General features: G+C 40.4%; 1 protein-coding gene across 5 annotated transcripts in view; it reads right to left on the minus strand.

The window, feature by feature from the left end:
• diaph2 (diaphanous-related formin 2) overlaps nt 1-23,582 on the minus strand; it is a 368,317-nt gene that overhangs the window by 158,116 nt on the left and 186,619 nt on the right. For all 5 annotated transcript variants that reach the window (XM_020640450.3, XM_065959019.1, XM_020640447.3 and 2 more), the window contains 2 exons: nt 10,713-10,814; nt 6,504-6,598 (listed from right to left, as the gene is read on the minus strand). In XM_020640450.3, the coding sequence (XP_020496106.2) occupies nt 6,504-6,598; nt 10,713-10,814 (197 nt within the window). The remainder of the gene's footprint in view (nt 1-6,503; nt 6,599-10,712; nt 10,815-23,582) is intronic.

A 23,582-nucleotide genomic window follows, 5' to 3' on the forward strand; every position in this document is an offset into this window, starting at 1 on the left:
TTAATATTTAAATAATCCAAGTATATCTTGTTATTTGGATTGATTCCTTCTTTTACTAAGCTGTTTTGCAATTCTTTCACTCGACTTTGATCTGTATATAATATAATAATGTTCAGCTGGAGAATGGTGTCTCTTAATACTAATGTAATACTGACCAAAACCAAAACAGATAATCTACCATGCTACAAACCACCAACTGTGTGGGCTAAGTTTACGATCTTGGAATGACATGTTACAATAACACAAGGGAAATGATAATGAATCTACAGTCACTATTGAATTGTCCTCTCAGCTTATAACATGATGTCAACCTCACAAAATGAACTGTTATGAGCCACCCCCTGCATGTCTACCAGCTCATTACACCAGAAACTATTCAAGTTTACAAGAGCTTATTAATAATCTAGCCATTGTTTGGCCTCCTTCTGTTCCATTGGCAGGAACTCTAAGGGCATGGGACCAACTACCATCATTATGCCATTTAAGCCTTCTCCCTTGGGCGACAAGGCTATGAGGGACGTTTTGGAGAAATTGAAACACCAAAGGAGCGCTAACTTGAGTAAAAGACAGCAGGGACATGATGGAAAGCCATGTTATTGTTTAAACAATGTGAATGAGGTGGAATATACACTGAGAAAGGGTGCCAATGATAAGAACTGGGGGCACTGGATGTCCTGTAAAGCCTAAATAAATGCACGCACAATGGGACTATAGGGCCCTGAAGCCTAGGGCACGTGCCTGACTCTTTCCCACACAAACAATGTCAACACAACGATCCCTTGCTGCTTCTGTTGCCAGCCAACAATAGGAATGAATAGCTTTGTCAGGCTGTCAGCCCCCTTAAAGCAGACCTTTGCCAAGCTTTCTGGGTCGCAATCTGTTTTCACGGAGCCAACGTTCATTATTGTCTCTCATTGTCCTCTTCATCTCATTATTAAACAGTGTAGGGTGGTGGGGTGGCTCTGATGTCTTCTTGAATTTGATGAAGCTGACCTGATACACAAGTGACCTCTGTCCACCAGCACTATGAATATTGTGGGCAAATGAGATAAAGAGATTGAGAAAGTGAGAAACAGATTGCATACAAACATGTCTGCGTGTGTGTGTGTGTCTGTCTGTATTTGCACACATGCTTGGACTTTGCACACATTTATTGCTTGGATGATAAATTACAAAATTGTGCAGGAACCAGAAGACAGAGGGGATAACTGACATTGTCTATCCATTTGCATGTACTGTACGTATGTTTGCTCGCTGAGTGCACCGAAATGAAAATAGGGGTGGAATTGCAAGGATTCATATGTAGTCTGGATGAATGGTGAGAGCGGGGACTGTCTGCTAGCATTCAGGGATGTGTACATCATCTCCGAGGCGTTGATGGGCCCTAATGCAGAATAAGGAGAGCCAATCAACTCCTATCTATCCGCTCTGTCGGGGTGACACATTGTAGGGTTGCTTCAAGGCCAGCACACTGTCACATTCTGCTGACAAATCATTACATTAGACATGTCGACAGAGAAGGGAGATAATAAGATTGAGTTACAGAGTTTTAGATGCATTATGAACACCTCTTGCTTCCTTGATTCCTTCCATTTTCACTATACCTTCCATTTGTCAATTCCCCCACGCGTGCATGCTTGTTACTGTTTTTTTTTTTGTGCAAAATAATGCCGAAGAATAATTCAAACTGAACAAAGTTTTGTAGATTTCTATCTCTTCTTGTATCTACTTCTACTACATCACTTGAAACTTAACCACACCCAGAGCTCTTCATCGGTTTACATGAACCCATGGAAAGCTTAACCACTTTTTCAAGGTTCAGATGTTCATAAATGCCGAGCACAATTATCCTTTGCTGTAGGAAAAATATATATCAAATCAACAAAATGTGGGTTCTCAAAAAAAAACTGTAAAATTGTTACAATACAGATTAATTATTTTCAATCAGATACTTCATGGTATTTTAGCACTAGCATCAAATTAGCTATGTTCCATGAGTAAGTTCTATTTATATGATTTTAATCAAGATTGTGTGAGAAACTTTCAGTTTGAGTTGATATTGGCGCCCCCTTTGGCCAAAACACTGCATCATCTTTTTGCTGATTTTTGTCCTGTACATGTGCACCGAGCCCCCGAAGGCTTAGGTAAGGAAAAAAACACTTTTAAAAAACTTGTCAACACATATTTAGCAACGGCTATTCATTTTATCTTAGATAAGAGCTAAGTACATGTGTTTTTGAAGATAAAAACAACAACTCCGGCTTTCTTATAAGAGACAGACATATCACTCACTGAGAATATTTTGAAAATAGGTAGACCTGCCAACAGAAGCTGCTTCTACAGAACGCTGTTAATCACTTGGTCTGACACCTACCCGGCGTCAGTAGTTATAGGCATTAAAACCACTATTGAGAAATGATCAAATGTCCCTGATGGTCTTAAATATTATAAGGTAATATAGAGGCATCAGTATTCATTCCATTGTATTTAAAAAATAGCCAAAAACAGAGCAAATGCAACAGGTGGCAGGAAGCTAAAACGAGAGTGAAAAGTAGCTGGAAACTACAATCACATGTTAACAGTCAAGCACATTCATCTTGCAAATATCCTTTATTCAAAGAAGTTTATTTTGTTCTTCGTTTAATCTCTTCAGTCTACACCAGATTTATTTTTGGTGCACACAATCACCCACTCGTTCTTACATTAGCAAGATGGTAAATACATTTCCTTTTAGCAGTTGCCAAACCATGCAGACACATCTTCCAACTTTGTGTGTGTGTGTGTGTGTGTGTGTGTGTGTGTGTGTGTGTGTGTGTGTGTGTGTGCAGTTGTCCATGTAGATAGATGGTGATTGGCGTGTGGTTGAAAGTGGGTGGTGTAGAGTGATTAATCAGCGTAATGAGTGTAGATGAGCACTGTGCAGATGGAGCCCACACTCAGGACTGTGTCACCCAGCAGGAGGTCTCTTTGCTTCCCTTTGCTGCCTCTGTAAAGCACAAGTTATATTTCTCAGGCATGTCACTTGCTCTGGTGTTTGGCCCGCGCTCATTCCTGCATGATGTTGTTCACCCCTTATTTTAACATGGAAGTTGCCTAAGAACACGATCAGTGATATTTTCAAACAAGTTAAGATCAATCCGGTGTAAGTTCCTGTAGGTTTTTATTTTATTTTTTATTCTACCACAAAAATGTCTGAAGTCAAAGAACTTTTAAGTTGGTATAAAAACCTAGCTGCAAATTGGGCTGTCCATCAAACACAAACACCAGAAAAGAGTTTTCAGTTTCCTTTCATGAGAAGTAAAAGTCTAACAGCTGTGGGGCACAAGAAGTCTGATACAAGATCAGTCCCTTCGAAAAACAACATTCCAGGGGAAGAGATAATAAGAAAAGCAGAAAAAAAAAAAAGGTTTGACTGATATTGTTGAGAAAAAACGGCAAACATGTTTTAACAGAGAGGAACTGGCGTAACACAACAACACATCATCAAATCATATGTGCTCCTATATACACTGTAAGTATAATATTCATCCATGTCCCTGCTTCAGATTGTATCTGAACACAGGAAAAAGGTTCCTGCTGTCATCTCCTCTGTAGTTATAAATAATCAGGCTGTTGAGGCCGTACATTAATGTAGGTACCTGGATACCATTGTTGATGACTAACTGACATTCCAGCTTCTGGTGCTGTCTGAAAAAAGCTCACCAGCGGGTGCATTTTCTCAGGATGCTTTCAGAATTATAACCTCGACAACACTTTTATGAAGACGTTTTATTCTGGTTTCATAAATTCAGTTTTAACTTTCACCATGGCCACTTGGTTCAGGTCACTCAGCATAAAGAATGAGAATGTTATTAAACTGTGTGGAATAATTGCAGGTTCTACCCTCACTGACCTAACAACCTTGTACAAAGTAAAGACTTTGAAAAGGCCCCAGTCAATCCTGGCTGATCGCAGTCATCCTTTGTTCAAGGAGTTTAAGTTGCTTCAGTGTGTAGTCAGCCTGCCAGCATGCAGGACAAAGAGAATTAAAAAAAAAAAAAAAAATTGTTCCTGCTGCCATAGCCTTTTTAAATCACTAAATGTATTGCTTTTTAACCGGTTTTTATCTTTTGTATCTACAGTTTGGTGCATTGGACTTTGACTTCTTAGTGTTTGTTGATGTTGTATGTTGATTGTTGGCCCATCAACACCTCAGAGATGATGTACACGTCCCTGAATGCTAGTAGACATTCCCAGCTCTCACCATTTGTATGTATGTTTTTACTGCTGACTGCAAGACAAATTGCACTCTCACAGGGATATTGAAGACAAACTTGAACGGCACTGAAAGCAGAGGAGTTGTGAGAATTTGTGTTGGATGTCTGGAGTCTAGGCAGGCCGGTAATCGAATGAGAAACAACAACGACCATCAACACTAGCGATGTGCCGTTGATTGACGTCACACACACCCCACACTAACCTCTCTCACAAAAAAAAAAAGTGTTGCTCTTTCTTCATTATCAAAAATAAATAAATAAAAATAAATCTCAAGTGCTTTGAGGTAAAATAATTCATAGCACACACCAAGTTATTTTTGTAGTACATGCAACATATCTGTGCCACTGTACAGCCCTGATATATGGTAAGTAAACAAACATTTTTCATGAGAGTGTTGTCCTAATTGTCCAGTCTGGGCCTCACACGGTCTTTAGCATCGTTAGCTAACCAGCGGTGACATACATGCCAGATGTTGGCGCCTTCTGCCACGATAAGTTAACTCTGCTGGTCCTCAATAAGAGAACTCCGTTGGATTTTGTGACATTAGCGCATCGCTCAGACGCTTATGCTGACTCGCACACTCGCTCTCATGAGTCTTGTATGGAGATACTGAGAAGTCTAAGGGACATATGAAACCTTGACGCCATCAAGTTTTCTTATCACTGACCCCCCTTTTGTGTTGCTATTACCTGCTCTTTACCATTGCTTTTCATGAAGGGTGACTAGGAGCAAACATAAGAAAAATCTGAGGGTGGAAGTGCCACTTTTTCTGTTCTATGTTCGCCTCTTTGTTTGGCCTTTACATTTTCATTATTGTCCTCATAAAGTATACTGGTTTGGTGTACAGCAAAAAGACTTAAGAAGACCTCGAGAAAATTGACATAAGAGTTGAATCTACTCAAGTGCTCACTGTTGACTAGTCACAAGCTTCCACGCTAGCTTGTCAAGGTCAACTTCAGCTGTTTGACTGTGGATGGAGTACTTGATTTTCCAGCAACACAACCAGACAATTGTAAACCAGTCCAACCATGTGTGTGGTGATGTGTGCAAAAGAAAAGGCCCTGGTGGGGATGTATTGGGGGCGCAGCTGCCCTTCTGGCAGTTATACACTATTTCTGCTTTGCTGCGAAAAAAAAAAAAAGGCTGAAGGTTGGTAAAGGTCAACACCTTAACTTCCTCTCTCCTTCACAAGGCAGAGGGGGTCTGCCATCTCATAAGGCACACTCTGTAATTTCTGCCAGATTGCCAGCCAATTAAAGGTTATCAGAGCTCAAAATAATAGTCCTGCAGGGAAGCTCTCCAGATAGGCCCCATCTAAATATATATTGCCTCACCACCTTTTACAAGTGTCTGGGATCCAAGCAGTGAGGAGGAGGCAGACTAGCTCCTGCACTGGAGTTTGTTGATAAGCCATGTGGGAAAGGACATATACAACACTGGAGGGGAATTTTGGTTCAGTTTTTCATCATTATTCTTTTCTTTCCAAAGAAGGATAGACCTCTGGGTTAAAGCTTGGAAAGATAAGTTTGAATGCTGCCCTCTTCCTGCACATGTTCACACACACACACACACACACACACACACACAATCTGCGACTTCAGGATTATAATGAAATCAAATCTTTTATTTGCCGTTTACACCCCCTACTTTGGATATAAAACGGGAAACAACAAACAGCAGGACTGCTTTAGTGCTTCACACAAGGACAGTGTGGAAAAGAAACAGTGCGATTGAGGCTCCAGCTGCCCAGTGATGCATTTTCACCTCAGATACACCCGCCCTCCTTTTAATTAATGCTTTCAGAGAGAAGACCAACAGAAATAGAATGAAACAAACAAAAAAAAAAAAAAAAACAAGTAGCCTTTAGAAAGCTCATCAATTATGTTTTTAAGACAAAGGCAAGAGGAAAGAGGGGCGGAGTTGGGAAGACTTTGCCAAGGCTTGTCCTTCATAATCCATTATAAGAAGATGAATGAGGGTCCACATGAGGATGAGGAGACAGACTTGTGCCGAAAAACACATCATACCTGCTTTAAAATGGGGTCGCCGAGCTATCTGCCAGACAGTGGGATTTAAAAATTGCCTTTTCATGTGAACCTGTGGAGAATGTCTGTCTCTCTTTGACACAAACACACTAGTGCACATATTTATCAAGGGGTAAAAATAAGTGTGTGTGTGTGTGTGTGTGTGTGTGTGTGTGCCAGTAGAAAAAAAAACGTACACACTACACAAAACATCAGTCTTACCTGGATGAGTGATTCGCTCAGTCTTTCCTCGTCTACCTCCAGCACAATGTCCCGGATCTCTTCATAAGGCAGGCGGAACGAGCCCAAGAAAATTGCTGTTGTGATGGAGAGAGAAGAGAGTCATTTCCTCAACCTTTTTTTTTTTTTTTTTTTTTTTATTAGACCGCAGGGTTCAAAGAGACATTTCAGCACTCATCGCTCCTCAAACAAAATGACCACAGACCTAACTTGTCACTTGGAAAAAAACAAATACAGTCTGTGCCCTTCAACAGGATAGTGTGTGTGTCACCCTGATGAGAACTGGGAAGGGGAACGTCAAGATTGTACAGGAACAGGGAAAAAAGCCAAAGTAACACTACTTCAGTTAAAAAGGTTAAAAGGTTAAAAAAAAAGATTAAAAAAAAAACGGGTATTTAAGATGTTTATTAGTTGTACTGCTTGTACCAGTAATTGTGCCGTATTGGATGGCTACAATGTTTTGTTTAGGCGGATACAAAGAGGTACACTGAACCGCCTCAGGGGACAGCCTAGTGGGTGTTTCACTCTCCAGGTGGGGTGCCCACAGTGGAAATTGGAGCTGATGGTGTATCCAGGTGGAAGTCACAGGTGGATGTTTGGTAATGAGTTGGAGGAGCGTGAATCAACAGCTGCTATAATGCTGCAGTAGTGGGACCTGATGTCTGTATCTGATTCACAACAAACAGAGAGATGGTGCATCTTGATTTTCTCTCTTCTTCACAGTCTCACTATTTATGAAAGAGACTCTTGACTCCAATTACAGTACTCACTTCAAAGCCATGATATATAATGTGTTGTTTGGTTTTTTTACGCACTTTACATCAACCTTTCTGGTTTCACTGTGACACATATCTAGTGTCTCTTGACTCTGAATTGAAGAGAAAGTTTTGCTATCTGTTTTAACGTGTTGGGGAAATTCTGTAAGTAACCTATATATTTTTTTTTTTCTGAATTAGCATTACCACGTCAATGGGGGTTTATTTGCATCAAAGACTGCATGTTTGTTGTTTAACGTCATACATTTTGCTAGCTTGTCATCAATTTGTCCTACATATCCTCCTCATATGAAAGCAACAGCTGGGTACAAGGTTCTCTGGGGGGTGGGCTGTCATAAGTAATCACAGGGAGTAAAGTACAAACTGAGGTGGATACACAAAAAGTAAGACAGGGACGATTTTTGAAACTGCAACTTTTACCGCTACAGTAAGAGTACTTCAAGGAGCTATTGTATCCCCCTGTATGTCCTCTCTAAGTGATGGATGTGTTCAACCCTGAACCTGTTTGCATCCCTACCTGAATGAGCCACGATGAGTGAAGGGTTGCAGGTGTGTTAATGAAGCACCATTCCTTTTTTTTTCCACCACATGACAAATGAATTACTGAGATTTTGCTCAGCTACAGTGACCTATATTTTGTGGCAGGGGCTGGTTAGGTTGAGAGGACATTAACATGTGACTGCCATGTGTAAACTGTATGCACAATAATGATTTACTTTAGGTAGCTATGCCGGGAATCATATTGATATGGAAATTGTTTCTAATATCAGAGAGCTGCCATGGGATGTCACTGTGCTCATGATCTGTAACAATGTGAACTTAAATGAAAAGTAATTTCAATAAATTCCAATAATATATGCCCAGCCCAAGTTTGAATATAATAGCATTAAAAAAATAAAATAAACAAATCGTATTCCATATAAATGCAAGTTAATATATTTTAAGAGCATTTCTGCATGACTTAATAAATAAGCCGACATTCCTGCTCGGGTTGTTCTCGGTCTGTTTTGAACTTTTGGTAGAGCTTCCTCTCTCTCTCTCTCTCTCTCTCTCTCTCTCTCTCTCTCTCTCAGGACTTCACACTTCTGCCTGAACTTTTTGGGAAGTATCCTTTTGTGAACTCACAAGATTTAAAATAATTTTAAGCCTACTGTCAAGTGATTCTCATCTCTTGAACTCTGTAGAAATAAAACACTGCTGATACCTATGTACAATACTGTTTTGACCTAAAAGAATAAGCAAGCAGCTTCCTTTATACCAGTGTAGCACCAAAACCTAAAGCAAATTAATGATTTACAGATTTCTTATGATGCAAGTCTTTAATGCTTTTTTTTTGCTTTTTTTCATTTGCATTCAATAAAAAAAAGACCACTCTAATATGTTTGTGTATTTTGAAAAATAGGTTGCTGTGAAGAACTGGGCTCTTCTTGCAGATCCATTTTTATGCTCCTTAGCTGTGTGAATCAAGTAATTGATAATGATTAACGGGTTGTCCCTCTCAGCTTTTAAGAGCAGCATGTTAGAAGTTTGACCTCCTTAAAGTGTCTTTTCATTTTACTGAGTCTGCATGCCCTTCTTCTTTTCATTCAGGAGTTACTGCTTTGTCCAATGAAATAAAGAAAACTGCTGCCGATTTTCCGTTTAATGTTCCTGTGCTTTGATAACCAAGTGACTGGGGTAATAAAGTCATCCAGAAAGTAGGATCATATAATCATAATGTATTTTACCCACTTCTAAGCTTGTATCTTATCTATCTGTAATTCTCTATATTCAGAGCCTAGTCACTAGTCAAAGGCTCATCTCCAGCTTATTGTAAAGGCTACCGGTAGGTTTGACAGCAGACAAATAGGGAGACATATTTTATCAGATCGTATGCACGATTGTGGTACCTGAATACATAAAGCTACGCTAACATAACAATCAATCGTTTTGCCCCAGTTGTTACATACATCAGAATTGAAAGGGGAGCCTAGAGGGTTCTTCAGCAGGCTGTGAATGTGATCTATGACACATTAGGATGTTGTCAGGGTGACTCGTGGGAGCTGTGTTGCGGTGTAAGACCACATGCCTCCCACCCAGTGCCATTCTGGAGGTGAGATTTTCTACACTTATTTCTGCTTCCTGCCAAATTCCGAAGCCCGTCTGTTGGTGCTGTAATCGAAGATGGCAGTGACACCTATCAACATTGTCACAGTCCGTACACTGTCAATGACATGAGTGCCTTGGCACACACTCAAAATATGCAAACATGTGTGCACATACACACCCACCCACCCACACACACCCACCCACACACACACACACACACACAAAAACAAATCCACACATGAGGACGCTTCAATGTGTTATCCTTATGTTCATGCCATATGCCCCTTCTGACATCAGACCCCAATATTTTGCCTGGTGAACTCATTCATCTGGCCGCTGTTCACGTAAGATGCAAGAATGAGAAGCCATGATGCATCAATGTGAGATATACGGGAAGGAAATTGGTTGGAAGGCACATAAAACTGTTAATGGTTCTTTGACGTGCTGGAACACCTTTGCTTATTTACATTCTCGTTTGATTCCAACTCGTCCACCTATGAATGTACTCATACTACTATTATTATAAGGAATGGTGAGAAAACATGGTAGAGGTGATATGTAATCTTGGCATCTGGCATGTTTATTCCTTGAGGTGTTATCATCTACATTGTGTCCCCGAGGTAAGGAATATCAAGGCTGCAGATTGAATCCAAAAGACTTTCTCTACCCCTCCAATCAACACAATATTGCCAACACTGCAGCCCTTCAATTTGTTTGTGAATTCATGCACACGTTTTATGGATTTGGGATCAAGGAGGTTCATATGGAAGAGACAAGGTGGAGGGGTCAGGCTGTTAGTGAAATTCTAAGGCAGAAGGTTTTAGAGACAATTTGCATCTAACCTGAAATGACACCCAGACAAAATATCTTTCCATCCACCTTGCCAAAATCAAGGAAAGAGGGAGAGGTGGTACAAGTTGTATTAAACAGTCAGTCAACTTAGACTCCTGGGGATTCAGAACGCCTACACATAGCTTTAGAGCTCAGTTCTGATAGGAATTTCTTTTACACATTATTACAGACAAAGAGCTCGGACAGAATCTATATGCACTCGTGGTGACCGCTTACCAACAGCCAAGAAAACATTTCCCCAAAGGGCTCAGGAAAAACATCATCACTGCTGAGAGCTTTTTACCGTTTTGCTTTCCCCATCAGCTGAACAATGTCGTTTGAGGGAACACTCCTCGGGTTTCAGAGAAAATAACACTGACATTCCTGATATAAAAAGTCATAGTTAAAAAGAACATAGTACTTCATGAACAAACTGTGTTAAACATGTGGTTACTGGCTGTAATACGCGCTAAAAATCTAAAAAGTTTATACTCACAAAGATTCTGCGCTGTTTTGGAGTCCAAGATGCGAAGCTCTTTGGCCTTTTTCTTGAATTGTTGCATTCTGTCGTCGGTCTCGTCTTTGACGTCTTTTTTCACTGCAGGACGAAAAACAAGAATGCTTTCAGAAATAATCCATCAGCATGTCGGTAAATTACATGGAATGTATATATTCATGATATTTAACCAAACTGTGACACAGACTGCTCTCACTCTGCAGGGTATAAAAGCAATAATTACATGATATCCAAAATGTATACTTTCTGTCAACGTTTCTCATCAGAAAGTAAAGGACATCAAAAAAACATTAGAATGCAAATACATTTATGTATGCCGAAGTGTAAGATGACAGGCAAGTATGGGAACGACAGCAACAGATGGCATTAACCAATTAATAACCATAGTTTTCACATAGGAAAAAATAAGCATTTCTTTCAATAATTTACACAAGCTTCCTCTACAAAAATGAAAAAAAAAACAAATGCATACTTTGCACTGCATTTCCTTACATATTTGATCAGCTATTTAACAGATCACCTTGGTTATTGCTCCTACATTCAGCACAACAATCTGAATTATAACACTGAAAATGTGTCATGAACATTCTGATGTCTTAATGAATTTTATAAAAATCTGATAAATCACTACTCTCATAAACCACATTGGTACAACAAGCTGAACATCCAGATTAGAGATCATCCACCGACACATGGTGAAACCCTGGTTTGTTCAAAGGTGGATTTGATAGATGATGACCCATTTAAACATTATGTGGATTTCTAAAGCGCAATATCACCGGCTGTAGCTTCAGAGCACAGCCCTTTTCTGAGGTCTACCCCACTCTTCATTTGTTTTCCTGTGCCAACATTTCTGTCATTGTGACAGTGGGTAGATGGTTGATTAGCACCGGTTCCTTCCCTTAGGCCTTGGCTGTCAACTTGCAGCAGCCAAGGAGATAATTATGTTACCCCCCAAAATCCCATAAAATGGCATTAAGGCTCTGTTACATGACTGAGCACAAAAGACAAATTGGTCTGAGAATGAAGGGAACTTGGTTTTCATAATAGAGACATTATTGAGTCTGCACTCTGGGGAACCACCACATGTCGGCATGTATTATTCCTCACTCACACTTCAATAACACCAAGCCTTTAAAACACAAGTGTCCATGCACACGATACAAGTTCAACATTTTAAACTGTAATTACAGATTTAGAAGGGGTTAATGAGCTTTTTTTTTTTTTTTTTAAGAAAGAAGAAGCAGCACTGTTAGAGAGAAGATTTCTTAGCCCCTCCCAATGGCTTAACGGAGAGGTAGCACACTTTGTTGCTAATCATCACAACGGCTCTGTTTAGGCCCAAGGTGGGAGTCTCCCAGGAAATCTAGAACAAACAATCTGTTCCCTCAGCGCTGCCTTGCATATTTGAAGAAACAATCAAAGAGGCACCATCTCCTGGGCAGCCAGAAGAAGGAATGCTGAAGGCACCTGCTTCACTCGAGTGCTAGCTGTCAACAAATGACATCAGGGATGCAGTTGTTTACTGTATTAAGTTGTGCTTTAAAGGGTATAAGTGTGTACCAATGTTACAAACAGTATGAAGGTTTGATTTTTCATGAGGATGGGGTCTTTAGAGACTGACAAGCCCCAGCATTCTGACTACAATTCAGCTTAAACCCCATGAAAAAAACAGGCTGTTTGAGTTCAGTTCTCAGTGGGGCTAAGCGGTACATCAGCCAATGGCTGTATGTTTTCTTAGCAACAAAAGATCATGTTCACATGGTTAGATAAAGAAACAGACTCAGCGTGATTTACCACTTGTATGGCGTAATGTTTTTTCTCTAAACTTTCTCAAGGATAGGACTTCAACATTTCTTTTTTTCCTAAACTGTTTTTTTATTTGTATTAATACAAATCAATAAATTGTCATATCAGCACATTATAGAGGCTACAGTTTGTTACTACTGATCTCTAACAGTTGGAGAAATACAAACAGCTTATTTTGGCCTAAAAAAGATGAACTCATTGTGGCTGATAGTCCAAGTTTTTACATGAGCTGAAGGAAAATTACACAGCCTCCTAACTGCTTAATGAGCCTGTAATTCCATGCTTTCAAATTAAATACAAAAACTCACAAATTCTAGGATTTCCATTTTTTTTTTTTTTTTTGCCTTTTTGCTTTTGCACGATTGTCCTATTTATTTATTTTCCAGGTTCAGTGTCAGCAATTTTGTGGAAAAAAAGTCTACACAACCATCAAATGAGAGAGCCACAACTTAAATTGTATTCACTTATACACTATAAATAAATCCTATGACCACACCATTACAGCCTAAATATCATGACTTAAGTAAACTGAGTGAGTTACCAGAGCGGCCCATAGGAGTCATGCTGCATTTCTCATGCGGTAAGAGCTTTGGACAAAGAAACTGGAGAGCCAGCAAAAATAAAACATGAGGAAACAATGATCTCCCACTGAGAGGGCAAATTAAACCGAGGAGGGGATTCTGGCTGCTTTCCGTAGTAAGTAGTTCCTTTAACCCCCATTCTCTCTTTTCTCTCCAGCCACTTGAAACTCTCACCGGAGGACCTCACATGCTCAGAAGGGTTCTCTCGGCCCATTCGTCAGTGCCTCAGCTGTCTTCCCCCTCACCTCCAGGGTCCTATACTATCTTAAGTTAAACAGAAATACAGTGTCTTTAATAATCTCAAACATGCACATTTCTATCTGATTCCATCCTATACACCCCTTAGCTCTCCGCTGGGCGCTGACTAGTTGTGTTAGTTGGCTGATTCTTGCTACAGTATTTGTTGGCTGACTCAATTATGCCACATGTCGCATGTTTCCTCTGAGCGCTGCATGTAGACTGATGGGCCCTGGAGGGCTCGGGCACATTTCAAGCTGCCACACTAGTTGGAGTCCCAGGTGTGTGGAGAATATGACTATAGGTGGCATATTTCAGCCAGATGGTGGGCCACAATAATAAAGCAAGTTTAATAAAGTCTAGAAAACAACAGAAGTTGTCTGGCAGTTACCACCACAAGCTCCACAAACATCGAGATAAACTTGAACAAAAGTTTTTCTTTTTCCTCTATCTTAAAATAGGATTTTGGAGGCATGCCCATTTCCTTCTTTCTCTGCCAAGTACACATACAGTAAGCTGTCCAACTTCGTATGTCTACAACAGCTGATCAAAGTCTTTGCCAACACTTAAACGTGTTTTCGAGTTGCCCAGTGGCTAAAATGTAATTCTCTGACAACAATGCAATCCCTCTTGTTGTTTTATATTTGCGACTAGAATCCTCCAAGATATCCAACAGTACAGAGGCATGTCTTGGCAGCTCGCTGACTCTTAAGCCACTGTGTACAATGGTGGCATGAAGCCTTATGACAGAGATACAACAGTCAAAAGTTTTCATCACCCTGTATGACACTGGATGAATGAGGTGACTGACAGTTACAGGAATGTCGAGGGATTTTTTCTTGATAAACTCAGTCATTAAAATACCAGAGAAGATGAAGATATTAAAGATATTAGCAATGCTTCCTTTACTACAAACTATATTATCCAGAGGTGAACTTTGGCATGGTTGATTTGTGGCCTGGTTTACTGATAAGACAAATAACTGGCAGTCACTTTTGACCTGTTTTTGGTTGTGCAAAATTGACAAGAGAAATGTATAAAAATAAATGTTTAATCATCAGTATTTTAGGTTGATGTTCTGAAAACTAAGGAGGGTGAAAATAGATTAGTAGGAAAATGTCTTTCAAAACAATGTTTGAATAAAACACATAAAACATTCACCAGCGCCAACATAATCATGTGAAGAAAAGTCTCTGGTGGTTGTGTCTGTTACACATTCCATTAACTGAGGGGGAGTTCAAGCTCGCTCTGAGCCAAAAGGAGTCACCAAACAGATCATGCTTCCATTGAAAAATACTTGAATGTTTGAGCAAAAAAAAAAAAAAAGAATTGGCTTATTAAAGATGGCTTGGCAGCCATGTTAAGCCTTCTCTGTGGGCCTTGGACTGAGGTATACCCTTGGGAGGGTCTGTGATAACAAGAGTTCTCCAACACTTGGACATCCAGACTGTTTTCTGGCCCAGAATCCTCGTCCTGGTCGCTTTCCATGCGATATCTCCCTTAAGACGTCCATAAAACCCCGGGCATTACAAAGCTAAACACTACCACATGTTCACTTCCGGACACAGACCATCCAACTGAGCACACAACACAAAATAAGCGAGGCCTTGAAAGGAAATAAAAGGAACTGCAGATGACAGGTCTTTGACAAACATATTTACAATAAAGGCAAAGGAATATAGAGGAACAGACAATGTGGAGTCTGGTTCTCTACGAGGCAATTTATTCCCTCAAATGTGCAATCTGCCTGCAGATGTGTGTCCTGTCCTCCATCTCAGGGGCTCACACTGAGGATTGAGCCGCTGGAGTGCTGCCAGCCTGTCTAAAGGAGATGGATTCTGAGGAAGAGTCAGTGGCCTCAGCCCTTGCCACAGATCCACAGAAATACCAATTCCCAAAGAGAGTGTGTGAATATGCACAAATTGACCGGTGAAATACCCTTCAAAGTTCACTATATCTGCCATTTCATAGATATCGAACTGAAAACACCTTTCAAACCTGGTAAAAGTCAGGGGGGAACAACTCAAGCAAAACAAATAGGGGGACCGAGAGTGAATAAACAAGAAAAAAAAAGAAAATATATGAAGGTACCAGGGGGGGAAACAAAGGTGTGGCCGAGTGTCCACTGGTGAGATAAAGACTTGAGTTGGAGTAAAAAAAAAAAAAAAAAAAAAGGTGCCCGGCCCAGTCATAGCTGGAATAATGAGTGAGACTTTCAAAAAATGAAGAGTAAGCTCAAGATCTGAACGTACCAACTGAAGTGAAATCCAGCTGTGACCAATTTCTCCCACTGACGAAGGCTAAACAGAGGTGTCTCTCTTAACCGCAAAACCAATTTGCTCTATACCCACTCCTTCCAGCTATCTTGAATCTCAAAAAAGCATGCTCCCCCTGCAAAAAAAAGGCAGTGCCTCTCCTTTTGACTGCAAGACTTTAAATCATTTAGTTGGCTTTCAGCTTGGCAGACCTGCATTGATTGTTTAAACTTAAGCAGAATACAGAAAAGTCTTCCAACTTTGTTGAAAACAAGATAAGTGTCTGGTAATAACACTTGAGGTTTGAGTAAATACAAATTTCCAAAACTTTTTTTTTTTTTTTTTGGAATAATAAATGCTTCATTATGAAATTAATAAGTATCCCAACATGAGTCATTTCCATGATTCACCCTCTGTGAAGCTTTGACCTTGACAAAGGCTGCTGAAGGTGTTTTTATAGATCAAGGTGAAACATAACAGTGATTGCTGCAGTTTGGGTGTGGGGGCTCTCAACCATGCAATCATCACAAGGCTTCATAATAATAGGGAGTGGGGGAAGTGGCTGATAATGATAATGATGATGAAAACTGTGGTTAGTGAGTTGAGTGTGATTGCACACACTTAACTGTGTCAAAACACACTTTCAAAATCATAAATGTATCCCTTCAACTAAGCAGTCGTTTTAGAGTTTTTAAGCAAATGACTCGTGTTCAGGAGTTATCCGTCGTCCCATCTTAAGCCATCTGCTTCTGGTTACTGGAGGAATCAAAATAAAATGGTGTGTGTGAATAGGGAGCTGGACTCTGACCTGTGGCCAGTAATGTTTTCAGTATGCAGGGAGAGGCTCAGCCCACGGTGGAAGGTACACAGCTGGGCCTGGATCTGGGCCCAGTGAGAAAAACGCCTCCTCGTCTAATTGAGACAACACAGATCTCCCTCAGTGACCCCATTCCCTGTTTCTATTCCAAGAGCAGAGGAGGAGGACTCCTGCAACCCATCAGCGTTTCCCATGGAAATGTCAGTTTCAGTCAAAGGTGGGTAATAGGAGCAGTAACGTCAGGGAAATGAGTTGCTGAAAAATTTACTTTATGGCTGTGAAAAGATAGCTCTTAAATTACAAGTGAATTTGAAGATTAGAAATAAATATAGTACATCTTGAGAAAAGCATTTATTTAATTTAATGTTAATATGGAAGTACCCAAAGTTAGTAAATAATCTAAACCATTAGGATCTAATCCACATAAGGGATTCCTCAAATTTGCTTTTAAACCGACGCAGTCCAAATTTGTCCAAAAACAGACAGTGAAAACGAACATAAAAGAGAAAACAACAACCCTAAGCAAGTGAAAAATTCTCTTACATCAATAACTCTGAGCTTTTCCAATGACCTGGGGTTCGGTACAGCCTTTTAACAAGTATATATTAAATCTGCCCACATCTACACATGGCTGTTGTTCTCCGTCTCAGAGGCAGGGAGTGTGGGAAGGCTCTGCCTCTGCCTCCTAAATTGGTCATGGAGACATGCTCCTGGGGGCAGCGAATGGATTGAGCCTGACAGCCAATCAGTTCTAGGAAACTGTTCTCTGGTGGTTGCCGAGTCCGCTCGTTGTGACCCAATGCGCCTGAGCGCTGGTGGGAAGGCGATGGGCTGATGGTCCAAACAGCTGCCCCTGGAGTCCGTTAAGACCCCGCCGTGCTGTCCAACCTTTAGCATTCAGTAGACAACGCTGTAGCCAGGGCCGTGTCACTATGTGGGGATGAAGAACAGATATTTGAAGCTGAGGCTGTTCGGTGGACAGCTGACAGGATTACTGATGCCCCCGCAGTCTCTATTACCTCTCCCAGCACCGTGCTACATGAGAGCCCAAGGATGAACTGCTGAAAGAGGCTGAAACAGAGCAAGTGTTATGGTTTTTACCCGAACTATTGGTCATTTTTAAAGGTGATATTAAGTAATATGTGTGCTTTCTGTGTCAAGAGTTGTGCAAGAATACTGATTTCAGTTTAACCCATGTGCCCTCAGAGAGAGATCGATCTAAGACTTGCCTAGACTTGGAGGTAGCTGAAGGTAGCACAGGAGAAAGTAGACTGCCTCTTTTGAAAAAAAACAAAACTTTTGAAACACCTAAAACAGTCTTCTTCACCTGCAGAGCTTTATGTACTTTACATGTAAAGGTACTCGAAATGACAAGTTATGGATAACAGGATCGAAACAGGCATTACAACAGTCCTTTTTCTTTGTGTCTTTTATCTTAAGTTAGCTATTTTCCATTTCTAACAGACTTTTCGCCGAGATAAGTTAGAAAAGGTCACGAATCAATCCCTTCCAGGACGACATAAAATTATTTAATAATTCTTATTCAAAATGAGATGAAACAGCAAACAAGCCTCGTGGCAACGAGTCATTATCTGTTTGTTTGTTTTTTTGTTTCAAGTGTTTGTTCCTTCAACATGTAGTTAAAATAGGACAGAGCATGTTCTGGGTGCCATCTTCTACAGAAAAAAACCTGCTCTGATTGTGTACAGTGATTGTCCTACTTTAGAGTGGTTTCGACAGGGTTGCATTTTGTACATTTGTCAGCTGACAAAACATAATCTGCCCTCTTTCTATCTCTTGTATCTCACAGTTATTTCTCTTTACCCTTTCTCTTCTTTTCATGTGAAGCCCAGTTCTTGTTCTTTTTTAGATAGTTCTTCATTATTTCAAGATGAAAAAACACCATGCCAAACAAGCAAGGAGAATTTCTTTTGATTTGTATTCGGTCTCTGTTATGGCCATAAACACTAAGAGATAGGAAATAGGAGTTATAATGATACGTTTTTCGCCGCCGTCGCACATCAAATAAACATGCAGGTGTGTCAAAGCACACAGCTAAGAAGAATGACGCATGAAACCATGTCAAACAAGGAAAAGACGGCCGTGCTTATGTTTTAGTTTTAAGAAATGTGCTCAAGTATTATCTCTTCTTCCTGTGAAGGTTAACCGATAGGTTGATCCAATTTGTCAACTGAGGCGTGAAAGGACTTAAGAAATACTCCACATTTCTGCGCTGTAAAATGTCAAGGTTTACCGAGTGATGAGGACAAGAGGAGGGAGAAATGACTTTTTCTTATTCTGGCAGCTCGACTCCACGCTTGTTAGCGGCAATAGGTTTATCCTTGGCAATCAACACAGGGACAGACATATACAGTGAAGTTGGAAGTCCCCAATCGCATAAAAGACAGCTGGTGCTGTGTCTGCCACTAAAATTGCACGCACTGCCCTTCTGCACACACCGCAAACACTCACAAATTAACACACACATAAAATAAAAACGCTGGGTTTGGTCCCAGGATGTGATTGAGGCTGTAACAGCTTCCATCGTGTCACCTCCTGATGACTATTCTTCACACAGCTGCAGAGAAGCATGTTCTGGTGACACGATGGTGTCAAGGCAGACATGCCCTGATTAAAGATGCAACATGCGGCACCTGGGGATAGAGTTAAAAGCGAGGCAGGGAGAATATGAGCGTTAGGAGAGGCACTCAGTCGTGAACCGCATTTAAATCCCAGAACCGCAGTAGTTGTTGAGCTGCTCACCTGCCTGGATGTTTACAAGGAGTATCTCCTTCTCTCTCTCTCTCTTGCTCTCCTTCTCTTTGTATACATGCATAATGGCTGTTTTCAACCATTCTGATGATACCCAGTAGCCTCTTTATTGCAACAAGCTGCATTGTGACCGTAATGTCCTGCAGCTACAATCAGCTACCATTAGTATGTCAAAATCGTGTGGCACAGTAAGCCCTTCCACAGACAGAAGTCCAAGCTAAATATGCTCTCTCCACTGTATAGAAGGTAATAGTAGCCTAAAAGCTATTATATTGAATCAATGTTAAAAACGGTATTTACCTTTAACAGACAAAGGACATTATTGCATGAAGGTTGGGTAACAGATTCACAGAATCCTCTTCGTATGAAAATGCACGTTGCATTTAAAGAGATAAATGGGATTGAAAACTAAAGTGCTGTGGGGTGTCCACGTGGTCAGGGACAGTAAACTAAAGATCACACTCCCCCATTCCCATTCAGTGGCAGAGCGACAGCTGAAGTATTGAGTTCTATTTATTTATTTTTTTAGCTTATTATATTCCGTGAGGGTAGAGGACGTTGAGCACTGTGTAATTTACATTAATTGGCACCTTTCTTGTTATTCTTGTCAATGTGTTTTTTTGCATTTGCTTTGTGTTTGTAAAAATGTTTTTTGATATACTATATGTACGTCATGTTGCATGCCAAAGTCCCATTTGAGGCCATCACCATGAAAAATCTTTATTATGATGGTATGTGTTTAAAACACCTGTGAATGCCCATTTGATTATACTGGGCGACCCGGAGGAAACTACAGCCAAGAGGCGTTGTTCGCTGACGTTAAAGTGACAGTAAAGTTATTTTCAGCGTGCCTCGGTTTACTTATTTATTCTTTCAGTAAACAAAAAAATATTAACTGCAGAGAAGGAGAATGGAAAAAAGAACCAGTGAGATGGAAAAGACTTGCAAAACGTACTTACAAAATACAGAGAAAAAAAGGAGAAAAAAAAATATATGCTTTTGCATTAAAAAGTTAATCTTAATCTGCTCACTTACAATCATAGTGGCCCTCTAGTTCATGGTAGCTACTGTACTTCCTATCACTACACCGCAAGTGAAATCACTATTCTTCTGACCACTAATGGACACGTAATGATGATTTTGAAAGACATAATTGTTGGGAGAAACTTGGAAAATACCAAAAGAAGCAGGAAGAGACCTTAATGAAGAAGTGTTGAACAATTAAATATAGTCATACACATGAAAAGGTTACAAAAATTGACACCTCTCGTGTAGTTAAAGTGTTCCCGTATGTGACAGGAGAAGTGGTTGGGCTGCAATTATTTTAAATCTGGCATACTGGAGAGCGGCCTGTGATTCCACATGCTTTAGAGCACCGAGTCCAAATCTTGATTACAATTACCCTTTGTTTAGTCAGCTAGAATAAAAACAGGTTAGTGAGGCTTAATGAGCAGTAATGATAGATTGGCTCGGCGCTGTAGAAGAAGGTAGGAGGTCAGAAACACTGTATGTAAAGCAGGCTTTTGTCTCTGACACGGCATGCCTGATGACTGCAGTAGCAGTAGGCTAATTGGATTCTTGACTTGTGCTTCAGTGGAATTAGGGGTATCCATGGCGTTTAGGGGCACAGACAGTGTAAGTACATGCACCTCTTGGTGGGCTGATTATGGTCCTGTTTATGAGTCCTGCTGCTGCCTTGCTTTTTGGATGACTTGGATGAGAGTCTGTATTAACCTGTTGGCAGGGAAAGGGATGCTGAAGCACTGAGTCAGTCACTTAGTGAAGTTATGCATGTAGAGGGGAAACTGAGAGTGTATGGATCCAATAATGTTTCATAATGCTGACCTAACCTTTACTTTTTTTTTATATTTTCCCCACACTCTGTAGCTTGAAAATATGAATGCACAATAAGTCATGCGCTCCTACTTTATGATTTCTTGTTGCAGAACATTTCTACAAACTCTAGACGGGCTCTTGAGTGAGCTTACTTCCTGCATATGCACAACAAAGCTGTAAATGTCAGCCAATAATATCCTTAACTGTGTCGTTTATTTCTCAAAGTGGCATCATATTGAAATATATAATAATGATGACATGTAAGATAAGACTTGAGCACAGGGGAAGTCCAAAAAAGTGAGTCCAGTCTCCACTAAGGGTTGGTAATAAATGTTTGAAGGGAAGCATGTGGGGGTACTTTGCAGAAGTTACTGTGATGTGCTGATCAAAAGAAAGTACACAGGCTCTGCTGCTCCAAGCCTTTCAGTACAGTAGGTAGTGCTACATGAAGGGAAACTGCAGAAACCTGTCGAATGGCATAAGAAAATCTCTGGAATGTGTGTTCTCGCTCTAGTTTATTTGTTTGCAAACTCTAAGAAACAATCACACACCCTGGCCTCCACAAGCCGAAAGAATTTCTGACTCCTTCGTACATTTTTGTCTCGGGCAGATAGTAACACTGTCTATAAATGAAAAAACAAGTCAAAATAAGAGTACACACACGTGAAAGTGCGAGTCACACGTGGAGAAAGAAAAAGATCAATGTGGATCCTCCAAATTGTTCCACCCCTGCTGCTGTTTCCCCCTTAATAGCCATAAACAACAATAAACACAGGTTGTGCCGGCACCAGATGTTCATCTCCGCCCAAGTGTCACTTGTCAGTTGGATTTTATGGCTGTTCCGATTTGTCTGTGACATATAGAGCGTAAGGGCACACATGTTAAAGGAAAATTGCTAAAGCCTGCCAAGAGAAATTGCAGAAGACGGAGAAAGTAATATTTCATGATGACATTTTTTCCAGGTGCTATGGCAACAGAATTTGGATAAATTCAGGGGAAAATGTAGGTAAAATGCAAGAAAAGAGATTATGCACTGATATGCACAATCTATTGTATTCCTTGATGCATATTTATAATGCCTTATATTCTGTGGATGGCATGGAATTCAGTAAGCTTGAACAATGCTGTAAGCAGGTGAGGGCAAAATATCAAACTTTCCCACAAAAGTACTCATGACAGCTGCAAGGCAATTGCAAAGCAGCCGTAGTGCATACTACTCCACATAGTGCTCTACCTACATTTGATATGCTATTAAGATACCACTCCTGTGAAACCACAATAGTTGAAATACTGGCATTACAGCCCCAAAAAGGCAGAGTTTGTGGTGCTTTGACATGTAAGTACATCACTTAAGCAATTTAGAGCCCCGAATGGTTATTGCAGCCATTCTCTTAAGCACCAGCCTCTGAACTGATAGACTCCACCTCAGAAGTGTGTCGACGACGTGAATCAACATGCGCTGTGGTAAAATATACACTAAAAGCAAGTGCTTTCACAGTGCCGGGTCGTATGAATAGGTTACATTCATTGAGTTCAGAATTTTCATTTCAGTGCTCTCTGCCATGAAACACTCGTATAAAAAGCCAAAGTGGGGAAAAAAAACATGAATTTAGAGACGCTTCTGAAGTCACATGGACAAAGGGATAAACGCTTTTTAGAAGTTAGAGAATGCCACTGATCCAGGCTCAGGTGAAAGGAAACTGAACCATGCTAATGATTATGTTGCTTTCTACTCTTTCTCCTTCCGAACCATAAATTCACCTGGGTTACGCTGATCCAGGCTGCAGTGCTGGGACTAGAGAGGCGAGGAGGTTCACAGATCCTACAGCACAGAATAAGCCTTCCACTGGAGGCAGTGCAAGAAAGTAGCAGGGATCATCTTGAAAGGGATATAAAACAGTTTCCTGCTGGTCATTTAGAACTATAGTGTAATGCAGAATTGTATGTGTGGTGGGTTTATATCTGTATGTAAATGATTAGGTGTCCTCACATACCCCCAAACTCTTTTAAATGAGATTATATGTGCTGGATAAAGCAGGTGTATTGCTCATTCTGATAGACAGCTTCCTTGTTGCCTGCTTCTTCTTTTTTTTCAACCCAGGTGCTCTTATCTGTAACAGCAGTAGAGTCGGGTAGGGTCGAGACGTACAAAGAAACACTTGGGGACCAGCCCTCCACTGTGTCTGTCAAAGGCAACAGAAAAAAAAAAAAAAAGGGGGGACCAAAATAACCTCAACAATCACGAGGGAAAATCTATCCAAATTTAATTAGAAAAGAAATAAAATTGAAAAATATTTGACAAGGAAGGTTTAATCCTCTGCCGTTTTGATCTGAGTCACAGACAACCTATCATAGTTCATCAGATCTCAAACATTCAAACGAGTTAAGATTCCATCAGGGCAGACAATCTTCCCAGACATCATCCTTGTCTCTGAGTTTGCAATACCTTTGAATGTGGCCCTTTTGTTTCTAGAAATAGAATTGTTAGGGTGTAACTGATTAGAAATGTTATTTATATTTAATTTATAGATAAGCAACAACG

Source organism: Labrus bergylta, chromosome 9 (genome assembly GCF_963930695.1).
Source record: "Labrus bergylta chromosome 9, fLabBer1.1, whole genome shotgun sequence".
NCBI classification, from domain to species: Eukaryota; Metazoa; Chordata; class Actinopteri; order Labriformes; family Labridae; genus Labrus; species Labrus bergylta.